Raw genomic sequence first — 20,007 nt, forward strand, 5'->3', positions numbered from 1 at the left:
TTTAATTCATAAAGAAACCTGTATTTTTGGTGTGCTGATCTATTTAATTTTATCTGTCAGTTTTTTTTTTTCAATCCTGCACCTCTTCCACTGGACACTGGGATGTCGTGTCTGGATGTGTTTTTCTTTTTTCCCACATTTGACAAATTAAACAAATGTCTACATCTATAGTCTTAATTAATCATTAACCTCACCAAAGAAACATTGAACATGCAACACATTATGAGCTGCTGAGTCATTGCTTTTTTTAAGGACTTCTTGGCTCAACAGCACGACTGCTGACTGCAATACTCACTTAGATCACTCCGCTCATCAGTCTCATGTTTCCTTTTCTTCCTCCGATATCTGTTGACAAACAGTTCAAACGTATTTTCAAGAAGGAGAACCCACAGCTTGTGAAGGTTGTCAGCCTAGAGCTAGATTTATACCACACATCAGTCTGTGTTCAGCTGTAGAAACAGTCAAGATAAAATAAAACTGACCTCCTACCAAGAAATGAAGAGAAACAAATATGCATCAAAGTACTCTGGATCATCATGCTGTGAGCAGCAACTGCAGCTGACCAAACAACTTCAACACAGCGCTATTAACATGTGAAACACCCCTTTAACAAATACAACTTCTATCAGCAAAAATTCCTGAAAACAACTTATCTACTCAGTTCAATATAACTATTAAAAAAAATAAAAAACTTTTTATCCACCAAATGTAATTTAATTGAATAAAAAATAAACATCTGATTAAAGTCAGTGTTTTTCTCTTTACAGCATTCAGACAGATTCACAGTTACATTTAAGTGTCTCATCAATTATTTCAATCAAAAGTTTAAAAAAATATCTATACATTCTTAATGTAAGTACAATCCAACTCAAACCTCAGTCGCTACTGTCGTTTCTACATTTCTTGCTTAGTTTCTAAATTTAAAGTCTAAGGGCCACACCTGCTTTTTCGGTTTCAAAACCGACGTAATGTTTGCAGTGCTGTTCCTGCTGCATCACTGCATTCCTATGTTCTCTACAGGGGGAAGACGAGTGCTTCCTGCTGTTTGTGATATAACATTAAAATAAATATCACGGTTAATAAACCAAATTCAGTGATGTATTTTTACCTAACTGTCAAATGAGCCTGAATATGTGTAAAATACTTTAATGTGTTTAATCCAAAGCAGCATATTCTGCAGCTCTTTATATGTATCAAATAATAATCCAAAATATTCTGATGCCACAGCTACTAAATCAAAAAGAGCGAGTTTAAGAGAATTACAGCAACTATAACATCGTAAAAAAAAATTAAAATCACATTGTATAACTGCAAAAATTCGCAGTTTGCAGCTTCAAGTAAACTGATATGATCTGACAACCTTCATAATCTGATTATAACAACGTGATGTGAATTTGATTATCAATACAGAAAGGAGAACGGTATTTTTTTTAAAAAGCAATTATACTGATTTGGTTCAATTCAATTCAAATGGCACAAAAAGATAATAATTGTAGTGTAACATAACAATAGGAGTGTGACCGAAAAATATAAAAATGTCTGTCAATCCTGAAAATTTTTAAATCCTCAGTGATCACACAGTAATCGATGAGCTTTGTTTGAAGGGTGCATCACTGTCACTGAGACAGTTCAGCACGTTACAACAAAAAAAATAAACTCTGGCCATTACATTAATGGTCCCTTTCCATGAGATTAAAGGGATAGTTTGGGATTTATTTCTTTTTTAAAAAGTGAGGTTGTATTGGGAACTTATGCTAAGGTACTGTAAGCAGAGGGGTGACAAAAAATGGTACTTTATACAATGAAAATGCAACTTTAAAAAAAAAGGATCTTGTTAAAGCCACCAGACTCCATGGAGAAAAATAGTAATATAAGCCTGCAGAACACAGGAGCTGCTGGTCTAAGGCTGCCTTGATTGGTTAGGTTTTTGTGCTAATGTGTGACTTCAGTGTTTTTAAGAATTAATTTGGATTCACCAAAGTCACACCATAATACAAACTAACGAACAGATTGAGGCAGCTGTAGTTTTGCAGCTGTCTTGTTCTGCGAGCTTAAATTACTGTTTTTCTCAGTGGGGTCTGGAGGTTATTAGATAGCAATATGATGACTATAGTTTCCTCTCAGAAGGGGCTGTTTAACGGCAATATAAAGCCGTTCAAATACTCAAAATATGGCACACGTTTACACGGAAATTGTTTTCAAGGCTAAAATACATTTTTGTCGCTGCCTCTATCCACAACATTACATCGCTTAGCTTCTGTGTCCTCCGGCCTGCTTCTCCAAACTGGGGCTGTGCTGACGCCATCTGCTGCATGTAACACACTGACGATAGATAAATAGCTCGTATAACCCCACATAAAAAAATCCCAACTATCCCTTTAAAATGATTTGTCTCAGTATACAAGCACAGTACCACTTAGTGCCTTGTATTAAATAAAAAAAGAAAAATCTTTCTGTTGCTGCAACTCTGATGATCAAAATTTAATAGAAAACTCTCGTAAGCTGTCGGACACCAGCCACCCGTCAGACTGGTGTCGTGCCAGAGCTTTCGGCAGCAGAAGAGGCACTTCTATGACTGAAGCTCAGCAGCTAACACTGAAACCACTCAGTCGCCATCGGTGGGTTAAAATGACGGTTCCCGCCGAAGAGCTTTTAGCAAAAACTGAGCTGTGGATAAGATACTGGCAGCAAACACTTTTAAGGCGAGGCATGTTTCTTGTTATTATGCTTTGGCACTTTTGCCGTTCGACAAAGGTTCTGCCTCCGAATTTGCCGCCACAGGGCTGAGCTCTGTGGGCGCCGTCTGCTCGTCGGCCCCGCCTCCTCCTCTGGGCTGGTTTCTAAAGTGACGGATGAGGACCACAGCCGCACAGATAAAGTAGACGACAGTCAGAATGGTGAAGTAAATAAAGTACACCAGGAACTGGAAGGAAAAAAAAGAGAAATGTTAAAATTACAGATAATTCAGTCATAAAATATTTTACTTTACTGACATCAACATGAATCTCATCGGCACCCGACAAGCCTAAATTTGTCACGAGTCTTATAAAATATTGTCAGAAGCTTAACATCAATAAACACTGAGGATGTTCCTTATTATTTTAAAACAAGAGGCCTACATCCTGTTTCTATACACCTGTTTAAATGTTTGTCTTTGCCACCTTTTAGAAGCTCATATAAAAGGTAAAAACGGCACCGAAGTTGCCTAAAATTATTGAGTTGATAATAATTTCCTTGGTGTGTTACTTCCATTACTATGCTTTGAATTAGACACGCCAAGATGGCCATTTGCAAACTTTTCCTGTAACGTCCCACTGCTGAGGAAGAAAAACTTAACTGCTAAAAATAGCTAGCAAGACTTTAGCCTTTTTGTTACTCTCCTGTGTTTGACAAGTCAGAAAGTCTGCTTTCATTTCACTCTGTATTTTCATCCTGGTCTTATGAAAATTGTAAAAATTTGAAAAAAATGTGGATGCTGCAGTGCTCTCACTCAATGCTGGAACAATTTAAAACGTTCTTGTTCCCATCAGTCACGTAGACACAAAAACATGGGAAAAAGAAAAATACACTGAAGTTACCTTTTCTTTTCCCCCTTGATTTTATGCATTTTATATACTCTACTTTTATGCTTATTTTATCAATAATGTCAGTGGGTTATATTTTATTTATTTTATTTTCCATTTTATGTGATGCACTCTGCGCAGTAAATTTTTGTCCTTATTTTATCTTACTTTTACTTGAATTATCAAGTGGATTTTATCCATTTGAAGATGCATTCTATATATTCTGTTCTGATTTTATTTTATTTTTACATGCAGGTTTCATTATGTCTTTTTGTCTTTGATGCGTTTCTGATGTGAAGCACTTGTAATGCATATTGGGCTGCACCTGAAAGGTGCTATACGAATAAAGCGTATTATTATTATTTTCAGGTATTAAATGATTGTTTTACCTGCGAGTGCACATCCAGCGCCAGGCCTCTCTTATCAGAAAATATCAGGTTTATGATGCTCTTCAGGATGGTCCCCAAAAAGGTGTTGATGCCAAACACTAAGGCACAGAGCTCCTTGGTGAGTGACGAGGCTATCTGGAAACTACGGAGAGGATAAAATGATGTAAAAAATTTGTTTGTTGCAGTCAAAAAGTCATTGCAATAAATAGATTTTTGATGATGTTTAAACTTTTCAGAGAGGACATAACTTCCTGATGCACCACACCTCAACTCAAGATAACAGGCGCGTTACGTTTCATATTTAGACAGTAAATTATACATTTTATTTGGCACTCACGTGGCAATAGGCACCAGAAACTGGTAGAAGCCTCTGAAGAGGACGTAGGCTATGTAGCACACCCAAATGTTGTCTGTGGTGCCCATGAGGAGCAGCAGACCTGCCTGCAGTGCTGTGATGAACCCGATGACCAGCTCAGACCAGACGTTCCAACGGATTTTCACATAGCCAGCACTGAAGGCAGTCAGCGCACCTGCAGAAACACACACCCATCAAAACTCCAAACATCTGGGTCGGTATACACATGCAGCGTATACAACGAGACACTTCACTCCTCTCTTATCTTTAATCTTTCTCGTGGTGGAAAAGACTTGTGCAACCTTTTTTATATGAACCTATTACTCTCAGTATAAAAAAAATTATCATTTTAGAAAATAGTTTTTATGTTATATTCTAGACAAGTCAATGCATTCACTAACTGACATGACCTCAAGAAGGGTAATTTGCTTACTACTGTATTATGTTTTATTACATAACTTTTACTGCTTGCACATGATGTCAGGGGTATTTACACAAACTGCTGTCTTTGTGCTTTGCTGCTGATTAAAGGGCAATTACTGATGACTAAACCTGATGTAATCACTTATCAGAATGAAGGTAGAAGATCAATTACCCAGTCTTAAAACACACAACAGAAGTCCGCATCTAATTCAAGATTAAGGTCAGTTTTAGTTTTACCTTGACTCTATTTTCTACCATTCAAGGCAAGTTTGTGCCACTAATGTCCGTCCACTAATGTCCGTCCACTAATGTCCGTCCACTAATGTCCGCCCACTAATGTCCGTCCACTAAGAGTCCATGTTTTTGCCACTGACAGGCATCTGACAACATTATGGAAAGGATCCCTACAAAGATAGACCTTTTACTTACAGAGTAAAAATATCTCTTCTGGTTAAACCAGAAACGGCCCCCAAATCGCTATCACTAAACCCACCAGACTCCATTTATATAAACAGTCATTTTATCATCCTAAAGCACACTTCATTCAAAGTCTACAGAAGCAAAATACAGCTCACAAAAAAAGTCTTTGGTTTGTCTTCCCACTGCTCCGACAATCACCACCTCTGGGCTGGTTAAAATAAATCCTTAATTCACCTGTTCAGATGTTCAACACATGCTGTCTCTATCCACCCAAAATGACTTTTATTTGAATGGTCTGGTGAGCTGTTTCTGGTTAAACACATTTTTAACAAAAAGGTCTATCTCTGTAGGGATCAGGGGTTGTCAGTCATTAGAATAACAATCTGCCAGTCGCAAAAACAAACACTTTTAATGAAAGTAAATTAATGTTGCATAATTGCATGGAGCCGTTATACTGCAGTCTGTTTTGTTGCTGCCGGCTGCAGCGCTCTCTCTCATACTGAACCAATTTCAGAAACAGGATTTTCACTGTCATTATTCTTTGATGGCCGTATTTATATCAGAACTAAAAATCTGTTTGGTGTTTTGAACACTTATAAACAGCAACATATTAATTTAAATTCAAGGGATTCACCAGTACAGCCACTGTGTTTTATGTCACAACCATCCCTAAGGTGCTTGTGCCATTTAACAAATCTATTTAATCTGCTTCAACTCTTCGATCAATGCTATTTATTCCTTTAAATTTCAGTATTTAAGGCAACAAACATTTTTTCTCATCTTTGCAGAGAACACTCTATTAAGAAATATTTTTGAGAGCGACTTAAGCAAGAATATAAAAAACCCTTCCTTCTGACCTCTACTGAAGAGCTTTTGTTGTTTTGTTGGGCGCAGAGGAGTTGTCCTCATTATTTGGATCTAAATTTAGATTGCAAGCTGCAGTTGAATGCCGATGTGAATAAAAGCAGCAAGGACCGTGAAACTGAATCCTAACTGCTGTATGAGAAACAGATCTTCCTATAAAAGTACTGTAGCTGCAGAAATGTCTCACTCAGCAGGGTAGAAGCAGCCTCCACCGCCCCGTTGTAAACGTTCTTGCTCTCAGTTGCCGGGTAGACTTTGTTCCACAGGATGTGCACGTAGAACAGCACCAGGTAGTACCCTGTGGAGTTGAACACCCACCACAGGGACCAGAGCCTCAGGTTGGGCCTCCTCACTACATTCCCCACCTCCAGCAGCATCTGCACAAAGATAGAGTTTCTCCAGCGTGATGAAGAGCACCAGGGCGCTGCCGGGGACGAGGCGTCCTCTTTCGGGTTTATTTGGTCCAGTTCTGCTTTGGTGGCTGCTGCTGCCACGTCTTTTTGCTCCTGATTCCGCGTCCGGTTGAAAAATAAGGAGCGTTTCGGCCAAGGGAGGCACAGCGCCAGAGTCAAACCAAAGCTGACGAAACCCAAAGATATCGCGCAGAGGGTGTAGAAGCTGACTTTGATCCAGGAAATGCAAAGCTGGCCCAGAACCGAGCTGGTGAACACCCCCAGGAGGACTGAGGAGCGTGAGTATCCGGCCACGCGTTGGTAGAGGGATGGGGTGACCAGGGAGAAGATGTAGGAGGAGTAGGCCACGCGGCACGCCATGGTGATGCCGTAGAAAAACTCCATGAACTGCATCTCGAGGAGGGTGGTGCCCAGCAGCAGGATGAGCCAGATGACCACCTGGCTGACGCCCTGGATGATCAGGACCGGCTTGTAGCGCAAAAGATCTGTCAGCAGGAAGGCCGGAACCAGCACGGCCATGTAGGAGTACGTCAACACAGGAGTGATCTCATTGGTCACCTGCAAATCAAAATAAAGTCAATTAAGAAATCAGTGGAGCAGATGAAAGCTCTTGTTTTAGCTCACACTAAATTTCTCTGCTGGCATTTAATTCTCCAACTATAATTTACGATTAAGTTTATCTACTTACAAGAAACTTTCTTGCAGTATTATGACCACATCTTTCTATTAAGTAATATATAATAATATTAGTAATATAAGCATTACAAATACATTTACTCCAGACTAATATTAGGTCTTTATATTTTTGTTTACACCTTTTAAAAGGGCAGGGCTGCAACTAAGAACTGTTTTCATTTTCAATTAATCTGCATATTAGTCATTGGCCTGTATTTAAAAAAAATAAACAAAATAAGTTGGAAAAAATCCATTACAATTTCCCAGAGTCTGAAGTTACATTTCCATATGCTTGTTTTGTCCATCCAACAGTAAATGACCCAAAGATAATCTCATTCAAATAAAGGAATAAATAAATGTCAACGTAACCAGCAATCCTGAGTTATACATCAGACTATAAGGCTGGGCTTCGTGACTGGAATAAATCACAATATTTTTACAAACTTTTTTTAAAATTTTGATACAAATACAGGTATACAGGTATACAGGCATGATATTGCAAACATATGCTAAATCCCAGGTAAAAATCTCCTCATGTTTAGAGCTGTAACAATGAGATGAGAAATCAATTTGTCAGTCGTCACAGAAAAAATCATCTTTTTGAATAATCAGTTAATCACCAGTCATAATAGTCACTGAATTTAGGCAAAATGCCCAAAAAGGCAGTTTTCAACTATTTAGATTACGTGTATTAATGTGAAAATAACGGACATCCTGGGAGACAATAAAAATTTCAGATTTCTTTCTAATAATAAAGTGAATGCGAATCAAATCAAGAGTTCCTGCTTTTATACCAATTTATATACCTGTGAAATCAATATTTGGGGATTTTTCATTGTTTTGACATTTGAAAACGTGACAGGGCTCTGACATTTTACAGACTAAATGATTGACCGATGACTAAAGGAAATAATGTGCACATTCATGGCTAATGAAAATGATAGTTACAGTCCCAACAAACTTGATGAAATATAATATACTGTAAGTATTAGTTCTGCACTACATTTGAACATGTTTACACCTGTTTACACATATTTACACGTCAAACAAAAATCCTAATAATGCTTTTGTTAGTTTTAACAATAAGCAACAATAATTAGGAAATACACATGAGAAGTTAACATCAGTGTTGGCCAACGCAACAGTGAAACTGGTTCAAGTGAACAAGTGCAAAATCTCTCTGGCAGACACAGACTGTCTGACTGTGGTTTTACCAGCTTTAGAGCCACAACAAAGCTGGGCTACACATGTAATTACAGCTGATAACTTAAATCTGGGGCAGCTTACTCCCTGGGATCTAATAAATACAGGACTCTGTAAGACATAGCAGTGATACTGTTTTACATATAAACTGAAATGTGAAATGTGTGCGACTCAAAAAATCCGTCTGCAAGAGGTGACTCAGCTGCACAACTGCCGTTCTGATCAAACTAGTCTGACACAACATTTTTCCTCTTTGAAGCTTTGACAGCAACTCTTGGTATGATGTTGTTGTTCTGAGAAAAACAGAAAACACCCTGAATCATAAAGCTTGCTTGCCTTATCTGAATTACTGTGCAGAAGTAAGGGGCAACACCCGCAAAAGCACCCTACAGTCAATGTGCACACAACCAAAAAGAGCCATGAGGTTATTGGGAACACACCAACAGTTTGGTTTTGTAAACTAATTTAACATGCATTAAAATTTAGGGATCTGGTGGAATTTAAGACTGTACAAATCATGGAAAAGCAAGAGATAGTTTACTTCCTGGCACTATACAAAAGATGTTCTTGGACAGAAAAGGGGCTAAACAACAACTTTATGTTTGCGCCAATATTGTGGGGTGATTTTGTGGAATGGACTGGAGGAATAAATCAAAGTCAAAAATATCAGACAGTTTAAAAAGATGTACATAAATATTTTCTGAGAGGGACAAAAATGAGAAAAGGGAATGTAAATTACGCCAATGTTGATATTGTTATTGGTTTTCTCTTGAAAACTCTTGAATGGGAAGTGTTGTTGATTGTGCATGTTTGTGTTGTCGATTGTGCATGCACGTTTTTTACATATATATATTTTTTGTTGTTGTTTTTTCTGTGTTCATCCATCTGTCCCACACTGCTGCAATGGTCGCAGAAAAAATATTAAATTATTCCGAAATTTTACTAAGTTGTAATATAAACATCGATTATATTTTAATTATTATATTTATTTTATCTCTATTTGAGGTGTTTGCAGTGTTGCTCCCTTTAAAAGCATCACCATCATTCTAAGATTGTGGTAATACAAGTTATATTAGTGTTCACAGTGATCTTCCTTATCAGATCTCCATTGGCCAGTTCATTCTTGTCCTTGAAAAGCTTGTAAACTTCTGTTTTCAAGGTCAAGAATGAACTTGCTCTATCATTTTTTTATTCTACATTTTTTAATTTTTTAAGTTAGGTATATTCAATACAACTTATGGTCAAATTCGAAGAAAAAAAATTAACTAAAAGAAAAAAATCTACTAATCACAGCCCACTGATGATTTCAGTCATTCCTCGCTGGTTAACTTTACACAAACCTCTCAAACTCAATGACCCACTTTATAGGAATGTGAACTTTGACCACAGTAAGATGGATCAGCAGACTCCCCTCAGGGCATTCATTAATGCTGCTGTGTAATGAGTGCTTGACTGCATGTAGAAAACTTATGAAAGAGTCAAACAGGTTAATTTTGGACTTTCTGGACACTCTCTTGTTTATGAGGCTGCGGTTTATCTCTGCAAAACAATGACTGCTGATGTTTACCTTCACTGCAGAGAGACAAATACATGAACACAACACATTTCAGCCTGAGGACACCACTGACCTGTTTCCTGGTGAAGTTCTTCTCGGTGCTGAGCAGATACGGTGTAATGAAGGGCTCCCCGGGCTTTATCGATGACATGAAGCCGTAGAAACACAAAAATATGACCGCCCACTTCCACTTTCTGGGATTCTTGGCTTCATCTGAGGGATCCTCAGAAGGAGACGGGCCCTCAGAGGCAGACACAGCCATCTCTATGTCTCCATCTTCATGCACGCCGCCGTCTTCAGATGCGAGCGCCTTCACGTCCATCTCTTTCTCCCCTTCAGATCTGTCCCCACTTCCTGCCGTGTCATTTGCGACCATTGTGTCAGCTGGGCCGCTCTGTGAAACTTTTTCTGCTGTGTCAAATCACCATGTGGGAATTTGTTTTGACGTTGAAAATCTTCCTACTTCAAATTAGGAAACAAATGCTGAAAACCAAACTGTCTGCGTGCAAGAGAATAACAAAATGGTGCAAATGAAACATTTAACAGGGTGGTGACAAAGTGGTTAAAATGCTACATGCTGCCATTCCCATGTAAGAGAAAACGTTGACCTTTGCTCCATTCCACGCCGTGACATTTTCTGACAGCGAGCTATCCAGCAGCTGGGTCTGGTGTCATTGTTAACCTGAAAAGATAACAATGTCGTCAGTTAGTGTCGGACTGTTTTGACACTGTGCAGACAGCTGACTATAGAGCGAGTCTGTGTTTCACACTGCGGCAGACCAAAACATGCTGCTTTTAAAGGGACAGTTTACACCAAAAAATAAAAAATACACATTTTTCTCTTACATGTAGTGTTATTAATATATCTTAATTGTTTTGGTGCGAGTTGCCGTATGTTGGAGATATCCACCATGGAGATGTCTGCCCTCTCTCCAATATTACAGAACTAGACAGCACCCCAAAAATAGATGAATAAATAAATTTAAAATTTTAAAATCTAAAAATAAAATAGTGCCGTTGTTTAGTTCTGTGTAAAAATGGCAAAGAAGGGACTTCATAGCAGCTCTACATCTCTGCATGAACCTTTTCCAACAAGGTCTGTGGATTATCTTGAGTAACTGGGACTTGATTTCTGGAGAGAGACATTGCTGTCGAGATTTTCAAATGTATCTTTTTTGGCACTTTGAGCATCACAAGCCGAGTGCCATCCATTTCCATTACATTGGAGAGATGGCAGACAACTTCAGCACTCTGCAACTAACACATAAACAACCTGATGAACAGCAATACAGGTAAGAGAAAAATATGTATTTTGGATTTGGGGGTTGACTGTCCCTTTCATTTAAATAGAGTTATAATTAACTAACTTATTAATTACAATTCCCCTTTAATTTAACTGTTTCAGTGTATAAAAAATGAGAAATAGTGAAAAAATACCCATTACTGGTTTCCAGAACCTAAATTGATGTCCCCTACCAGTTTTTAATTTAGCCAGCAACCCAAAACCCAAAACTATTCATCAAGCAGTACAAAAACAGGCAAACAAGTGACTTAATCTAATAGATTAGACAAGGTTTTTTTGTTGTTGTTTTTTTACTTTAATTTCCAATACTCATAATGCATATTATCTGTCAAAGCAGTGGATCGTGTGAAAGTGACACAGTGGGCTTGTGATGAATTAATTATATGGTCTCAGTTACGTGTTAAGAATTTTAGGTCCAATGCAAACAAGTTACACAAGCCATTCATTGGGTAACTGAGTGTTAGCATGCCAAAGCCTCACTGACTGTTAGCCGCCAATGTGCTAAACCTGATTGTGGTTGGGTTGTCTGTGTGTAACAACGACTCAGACGTGCGTGAAAGCACGTAAAAACACAATTCATAATACAGGTACGAAGTTATAGCTAGCTAACGGGCTGGCTAACAATAACGTGTGTTATTATAGGTATATAAACAATGCGCTCTTGTAAATTAGCTTTTGTCGGAACGAATAAAAACATTTAAAGCAAGTAACTGGCAGTCAATGTACACAGCAGCAGGCTAGCTTTCTATTATAAAGCTCTACTTAGCTGTTTATAATTTAAATTTATGAGATTGAGTAACCGTGACATACCTCGTGTGCTCCATCTGAAGCTGCTGCGCTAAGAGGCTCCCTACTATCCTCCTGACTGAGAACCATCGCGCTGACTTCTGGGAAACGTAGTTCTGAAGTTTTACTGCCGCGTCAACGTCGGTCATAACTTCATTTAACTTAACAACTGGAAGTTAAACAAACTCAGTATCTTGTAGGTGTTTTTAAATGCATAATAATATTTGCGATGACAACAGCTAAAGACAATAAAAATACTAAAATTTACATTTAACTTTTTTAATGATTATTTTTGCAAAGGATTTGTTCGCCATCTGCTGGACAAACAATGGTACACCTGCAAATACAAATAATTTTTAACAATAATTCTGAGAGCCATAATAAGAAAATTAATACGCAGTTGTATCATGACAATAAATGCATCACAAAAAATAGGAAAGGGACAGTTCACCCGAAAATCAAAATATATTTAAAGCCTGAGCAAATCGGCTTGATTTCTCTCAAAAACACAGGAAGAAGGCAATGACCAACTAAAGAGTAATTACCCAAACCTTTGCAAGAAAATGGCAAGAATTTAGAAAAAGTAACAAAAAATACCTAAAAATTAGCATAAAAAACAAAAAAAGGTGAATGACCTGAAAACGTGCTTAAAATACCAATGATTTTTAAAACTAATTTGAAATATGTAATTATGATAATTATTAAAACAGTTTTCTGAACATTTTTACATAGCTTTTTAAAAAAATCTAAATATACAAAATCTTGCAATTTACGGGACATTTCTTGGCATGTTGCTCACTGCCTTTTTCCTCCAATGTTTCTGAAAAGGACATCAAATTAATTTGCCCAGGTTTTAAAGGTTTAAATACTTGTGAAAGGTGTCTGAACACAGAGCAAGAAGAGTGATGTCGATCCAGGCTTTAAGGGTTAATTTCACGATATTGTATCTCTTATTTTTGTAAGTACATTAAATTCAATATTACAGTAGTACATTAGATTAAATCAGACACTGCAGGGATGATTGCAAAGCCTTTTATTTGTAATAATGAATTGAGAATATCATTTCAAACATTTCTGGACTTTTACTAAAACAACACTGTGGGATTTACAGTTTATACACATTTTATAGCATATATAAATTACTACACAAAACATGAGCAAGATGATTTAAAAAAATGCGAAAGCGAAGGATTGAATCTCTCCAAGATTCTTTGGTTAAAAATACTGAAAAGAAAATCCAAAGAATGGTCCACTCTCAAGCACGGAAAATGGAAATTGATAAGAAAAAGGAACATGGACTTGATCATCTCTGAGGCTGAAAGGTTTTTCTAGCGGACAACAGTACACTCAAAAGGTGGCAGCAGTGCACCACACATCAAAAGTAGACAATGAGTGACACTAAATGTGTGTAACTTCCTCTCTCACAAAAAAGGGAAAACACATGATGATAAACGTAATTTTTAAAGTCCACTAAGACTTCAGAGAACAGCTCCGCTGCCTTCTGAGGTCTGAGACGTCGACCTGCTGAACTTTGACCCTGACATCCTCTCCTGCCGGGCCTTCCTCTGAAGAAGCCGCGTCATATTGTTCCTGAATTTCTCTCCCACGAAGGCGTAGAGGACGGGGTTGATGCAGCTGTGGAACAGAGCGAGGTTGTGGGTTATAACCAACGCCAGGGTCAACGCTCTCCTGAAAGCGCAGTCGAACGTTATGAGATCGGCCCTCAGGAGCGTGTCCACTATCATGGTTATGTGGTACGGCGCCCAGCACAGCAGAAACGCAATCACCACAGCAATGATCACCTTCATGGCGCGGTGCTTCTGGAAACCTCGTGTGCGCAGAAGCCTTGCGATGGTGATGCTGTAGCAGGTGACCATGATGATCAAAGGGAGCAAGAAGCCAAAAATGTGATGAAACCCACGAGTGGCCCTCCTCCATGAGGTGGCGCTGCCGATGTCAAAGTGCTCAGAGCAAACCATCCTCTCGCTGTCGGAGTCCAGCTTGAAGGCGTCGTTGAAAAGCGCGGGCAGAGCGAGGGCCGAACCGAAGGCCCACACTGCTGCACACAGGAGCCGGCTGCACATCCTCTGACGACTCCTGAGACTCTCGCTGGCGCGCACGATGACGAGGTAACGATCAACGCTAATGCAGGCCAAGAAGAGGATGCTGGTGTAGAAGTTTGCATCAGTGACGAGGCTAAGGACTTTGCACATAAAGTCTCCAAAGATCCATCCATTGATCAGAGCGACGGCCCAGAAAGGGAGCGTAAGGGCCATCAGACCGTCTGCGATGGTCAGGTGAAACAAGTACACGTCGGACGGAGTCAGAGTCTGTCTGCTGGTGCTGATCACCCACCCCACTAACAGGTTCCCCGATATCGCCAGGAAAAAGATGGCTATCAGGATGAGACACAGCGCCACAGCCGCTGTAGGAGCCAGTGGTTTAATCTCACATGGTAACGTCTTTGGATCCACAACGTAGGGTGTGTAATTGTCGTGGCCGGTATCATTGTAATCATACTCAAAGATGATTGACTTGACTATGGATGGAAAAAACAATATCAGTACATTATTAGATTATGAAAAAATACTTCACTTTACTTATGTTTAAGATTACTGAAGCTGCTTAAAGAAATCACATTTTGAAACCCTCTATTTTCTACCTCCTCTGTTGACATTACAAATTTCAAGCACTGAACCAAATTGGACTTAAAAAACAGGAGAAACGACTGCAGGAGGATGCATGGTATTACTTTTTTGCATTGTACATTTCTTTGACCTCCAGATGACAAGGTCATTTCCAAATGGCCTTGTCATCTGGAGATGGAAGGGATGGTGGGTGGCATAACACCTAGGCGAGACTGTTTAAGACCAACAAAACCAATTGTACTTCAGCGAATCAGCCACAAAACAAACATGGGCTTGTTTTATTGTTGGGTTGTTGTTTTTTTTAACCAAGCACACATTACTGTGTGACATCGCTGTTCCTCCAGCCAGAAAAGTGCTACGAAAAGCTTTTGTTTTTTATTGGGACGTCGCTGTGTTTTTAATCGTGATTGTGCCAAGAAAAGCAGTTTTTTTTTACAGAGACATTCTATGTTTTCTGCCGGGATAGTGTCACACAAAGAGTTATTTTTTACCAAGATATCTCTGCTCCTTCCACCGAGACGGTGCCAAGATCAGATTTTTTTCTTTTAAACTGAGATAGCGCAGTGTGTCCTGCGAGGATAGTGCCGAGGAAATAGCTTGTTTTTTTATCAAGGCTGCTTCCTGCTTGGATAGTGCCACTGAAAGCAGCTGCATTTTACTGAGACACTGCTGCGTTTCCAGCCGTGATTGTGCCCAAACATTATCGGCATAACTTGGAGGTTTTTGTACCTAAACCTACAAATTGTAACAAATCCAAGGTATGCAGAAATCTACAATGGCAGCATTTTCCTTGCACTTGGTTAAAAAAAAACAAGCGACACCTAAATATTGAAATGTAGAACAACAGAAGCACAAGTAGAGGAGAGCACTGCATGTAGTTTGCTAACATTAGCCACAATGAAGGCAATCGCATTAACTCCCCCTCGCCCAAGTTTATTAACGTGAATGCATTTTACTGTTAATGACTTTTAAATTTTAATTTAAAAAAAGTTACATAGTCTCCCTCTAATATACACAATTTTTTTCATATTTTCCACCTATAAGAATAAACTTAACTCACCGTCTGACATGTCTGTAGCAGTGTGACACCCGAATGAGTCTGTGCTAATAATCTCTTGAAGTTTGAGACGTGTTTTTTTTGGTTCACCCAATATCCTGTCCCCTTTCTCAATATGTTACTGAATGCGCCCGCGTCATCAAATGTTACTGCAGCAATACAACTTCTACCAGAAAGACATTTTGCCAAATCACAGTCAGCGTCAATAATTAATGATGGCTTCTTTTTAAAATAGACTCATAGAAATACATTTATACACTGATTACAAAAACATCAGAAATTAAAAACAAAACAAAAAAAAAAAAACTTTAAATGAAACTTTTTCATGATTCTAAAAATTCAAAAAGATTTTATTTCTGGCAGAGAAAATGGAGAAACTTCTGTGATGGCAAACGAAACATCACACATCAACACATATTAGAGCTAAATTATGTGGATGGTTAACCACAGTAGATTACTGCAACAATTTCATTACAAACATTAATGACTTTCACAAAATGTTCCATGATTTCAATGAACTCAGTGACTTTTCCAGGCCTGGAAAATGTAATTGTGAAATTCTTTGACTTTTTTAGGTTTTCCATGACAATGGAAAACGGTGGATTATGAGACAATGGGCCCCTGGGCACAGATATGCTAAGGGCCCAAACACCTCTCCTACACAGGAGCAAGACACACAGATTTCGTGGTTTTTCATCTCTTCGTGTTAATTTTGTGTCTCTTTGTAATGATTTTGTCTTTCTGTAGTTGTTTGGGCTGTCTCCTTGTCTCCTTGTGGTTGTTTTTTGTCTTTGTAGTCATTTTGGCCTGTCAATGTTACAGGTAAAACTTTGTGTTCAACTAGCTCTCACTCACCATTCAACCCAGAAAACATGTAATGTGTCCCTGTTGCATGTCATTGGGTAACCAGGGTGTGTGGTAAGGTTTTTCACTGCGACACTTTCTGGAAATGAAATTATTAGTTCTCACTCCTGTCATTGCAAAAGTCCGGTACCACTCCCCTGTTCTGTTCCCACACTGTCCCAATAATCAGTTACCAGGTATATCGCTTTATGATGTTGAGACTTATTTTTCAACCACCCGTAAGTAATGACAGGGGGACCAAGCTAATAAAATGGCCTCACTCACACGCTCCTCCTCTTGATCCAAAAGTAAATATGCATCCAGACACAAATGTACCTCCTCTACCTCCCCTTTGCCTCCATAAATCACTCCATTCAGGTTCTAAGAGCCACAACGCACAATTATCAACATTGCAGCGTGTTGCATCACTGCTGTTGTCCGCACAGCCTTCACGTAACACAGACATAATGTCTCCACATCACTAAAGAACAGTATTGTCAAGTTTCCAGCTTCCATCAGGAAGAATGAAAGTCCCCAAACAAGAATGGCCTGTTTTTAGTTTCTGAGAAAAACACCTTTTGGGTCAACAGAAAGAAAATAAACTCGGGAAAAAAATGACGGAAAATGGCAGAAAAAGGCAGTAAGCAAAAGTAATTTTTTTTATATTTCATCTCTACTTATTATTTTTGCTGTTTGTTTTGTTTTTGGGTAAATATTTATATTATTCAGATCAATTTAACAAAGAATTCAGGTTTCATTGCTTAAATCACACAACTTTTCAAACTTCTGTGTCTGAGTTATGGCGCTGAGTAATGACCATGAAAGTGTTTTTGCAGAACATTACCATGTCATTGTGAAATAAACACAGCACTATCACCTTCAGCACCATGCATCCATGATGAGACCATGTTTACTGCTGAGCAGACACATGCACTGAACTCACCCTCTCCATCTCCACAACATCTGCGTCCAGCTTTGTCTTCTTCGCCCCGCTGAGTAGCTGCACAAAGAGAGCAAAGAGGGAATTATTAAGGACTGAGAAATACTAAGAAAGGGACAGGAGGGTAAAGGAACAACATAATGTTAATCTTTTATTGTATTGCCCTCTGCCTTGTCATTTTTGTATGTCTTGCTCCACAGTTTCAACTATTGTTTGACTTAATATTTATTAGTTAGGTTCAATTGTATTTGAAGATAAATTTAGCAATATGTCAGTCAAGCCATGACCATGCCCCCTCCCCAAAAAAACCCAAAACATGCATCATCACTTCATCATTATATCCTCTCAGACATTTGTTTGACATTGTTGTCATAATTATGATATGAATTCTTGACTTATGGCTCAAAACGTGTTTTGAGCCCACAGTGACCTTTGACCACCAAATTCTTATCAGTTCATCGATCATCGTGTCCAAGTGCATATTTGTGCCTCATTTAAAGAAATTCCCTAAATGTGTTCTTCAGATATCATGTTCAGGAGAACGGGACACACGGACTGACAGACAACCTGGAAACATAATGCCTCTGGCCATAGCTTTTGACAAAGAGGCATAAAAATATATTTTTTAAATCTGAATAGGCTTTAACCTGGCATAGGCATGGCTCTTCTTGGGTCGCTGAGACAGATACCACAACCCTCATCTGAAAATACCTGATTGACATCAGGATGTTTTATGTTTCATCTTGTTCCAGTGAAGAGGAAATGTTTACTCTTCAGCCGGTAACTTTCCGTCCGTCAATCCTGTCAGTGCTCTAAACATCGCATACAAATTCATCGTTTCATCAACATGTTTATGTCTAAAGTTACACTGGAAACTGGGGATGATTCCTGTGAATGATAAGACTGTAATCCCTTTGAAACATCAGTTATGCCTGGAATTTAGTTGATGTTGGTTGTGTGGCAGTGTCCATGCGGTCTCCCATAAGATAGCACATTTTATGAGTTTCTTTGTTTGACAAAGGTTTGCCTTTTATTCTGCTGTCACCACACTGATGTGCTCTGAGCTCTTTGTTTTCTATAATTATTTGGAATATAACTGTGCAATATTTTCTTCATTTTTAGACAATATACTTCACAATTCTCTACTATCGTCTATCTTTTATGATATTTCACATTCTTATTTCTGCTTATGTGTATATTAAGTTGAATATTGTAGCATAATGCACATATTTTTTTTAGATTTCTAAACATTACATCAAGTTTTGCACAGTGTACAAATATCCTGAAATGGAAGTTAAAGAGTAAAAACCGTACCTCAAATACACTAACTTGGAACTTGGAACACTATATGAAACTTTCCTGAGAAACCATCCAACTAAACTGAATTTAACCGTGACAGTTGACACGTGGCACGTTTGTTGTGCCAGCTGCTAAGCACCTGAGTTTCCCCTTAGCAACATGCCGAACTTTGCACTTTGAGATAAACAAAGTGAAACTTGGCGCAGGGATGAATCTTCTTGAGAAAACGAGATAAAGTGACCTTCTCTGGAAATGTTTGACTAACAACAGCCGGCATGTTTCACTGTGTCTCAGGGAAGTAAAGCATAAATACAAGTATTATTTTATTACTGCAGATGGTCATGGTGGAGGTAGTTACTTTATATACAGTTATAGTTGAGTCCAGTGGTTCCCATCCGAGGGGTCGGACCCCTCTAAAAGGGGTTCCTATAGCTTAAGATAAGTTAAGACTTTTTAAAATGCCATTTTAAATTAAATTTAAGACCTATTTTGCAAAAACAAGAACTTAATAAAAAAAAAAAAAGAACAAAAGTCAACAGGTTATCAGCCTGACCGCTTTTATGGAGCCAATATTTGACATTTTGCTGATTATCTGTATCACCTAACTTTATAAAAAAAAAAGTTGCTGACAGGAACTTGCTGTATATGATGTCAAACGTTTCGGTTAATTAAACATTTTCTAAAGGCATTTAAACAAAGTTCTGTGTTGGAGTTTGTGACATTCAAAATTCTTAATGTTGACACAAAGATTTTCATTTTTATTGTAAATGCATATTAATTCTGAATATTGTTTATCGGTCTCATTAACTACTAATAATCGGCGTCAGTATTGGCCCTGAAAAACCAATATCAGTCAACCCCTAACACTGTGATTAATTACTTAGGATTGCAGACAGTTTTACTTAGCAATTTTAAGACTTCTAAATGCTTTATATTATATATGCTTCTAAAGGCCTTATATTACGATTATTTAATTCAACACCTTTTAAAAGTTTTTAAAGATCTGCAAGAATCCTGTCTATGAATTAAAAAAAATTGTATGAATACAAAAATGGATTCAATTCTTAGGTTTTTTTCTGATCTTTTTGTGATATAATGGATATATTTACCTATTTAAGCCTAAAACAGTTATTGAAATAAAACCATGTGACAAGTTTAGACTGTAAACAGTTAAATACAGAAACAGCTTTTTTTAAAGCCTCACATTCAGCTTCTCAACAATTAAAAACAAATAATGATTTCAAGTGTTTTGAAAATGATAAATTCGCTAA

General features: G+C 38.2%; 2 protein-coding genes across 2 annotated transcripts; both read right to left on the reverse strand.

Annotated features, from left to right (window-relative positions):
- Positions 1 to 402: 402 nt before the first annotated feature.
- On the reverse strand, positions 403 to 12,055 carry slc19a1 (solute carrier family 19 member 1). Its single transcript, XM_042513325.2, has 6 exons — positions 11,974 to 12,055; positions 9,934 to 10,542; positions 6,202 to 6,985; positions 4,290 to 4,482; positions 3,953 to 4,094; positions 403 to 2,923 (listed from the first exon to the last, which is right to left on the reverse strand). The coding sequence occupies exons 2-6, from the start codon at positions 10,234 to 10,236 to the stop codon at positions 2,723 to 2,725; spliced, it is 1,623 nt and encodes a 540-aa protein (XP_042369259.1). The 5' UTR covers positions 10,237 to 10,542; positions 11,974 to 12,055; the 3' UTR covers positions 403 to 2,722.
- A 912-nt stretch (positions 12,056 to 12,967) lies between these two features.
- On the reverse strand, positions 12,968 to 15,740 carry LOC121962751 (C-X-C chemokine receptor type 1-like). Its single transcript, XM_042513038.2, has 2 exons — positions 15,658 to 15,740; positions 12,968 to 14,488 (listed from the first exon to the last, which is right to left on the reverse strand). The coding sequence occupies exons 1-2, from the start codon at positions 15,665 to 15,667 to the stop codon at positions 13,428 to 13,430; spliced, it is 1,071 nt and encodes a 356-aa protein (XP_042368972.2). The 5' UTR covers positions 15,668 to 15,740; the 3' UTR covers positions 12,968 to 13,427.
- Between the last annotated feature and the right edge of the window lie 4,267 nt (positions 15,741 to 20,007).

The sequence above is a fragment of the Plectropomus leopardus genome, chromosome 24 (assembly GCF_026936395.1).
Source record: "Plectropomus leopardus strain MGB_pleo_1.0 chromosome 24, ASM2693639v1, whole genome shotgun sequence".
In the NCBI taxonomy this organism is placed as follows: Eukaryota; Metazoa; Chordata; class Actinopteri; order Perciformes; family Serranidae; genus Plectropomus; species Plectropomus leopardus.

Bases quoted from the DNA above. Each gene is read 5' to 3' on its own strand.
- slc19a1 (XM_042513325.2), bottom strand. From the start codon at position 10,236: ATGGTCGCAAATGACACGGCAGGAAGTGGGGACAGATCTGAAGGGGAG. The intron at 6,986-9,933 runs GTCAGTGGTGTC...TTTGATTTGCAG, and splicing joins AGAACTTCACCAGGAAACAG to GTGACCAATGAGATCACTCC. The intron at 4,483-6,201 runs GTGAGACATTTC...GTGTTTCTGCAG, and splicing joins GGCTGCTTCTACCCTGCTGA to GTGCGCTGACTGCCTTCAGT.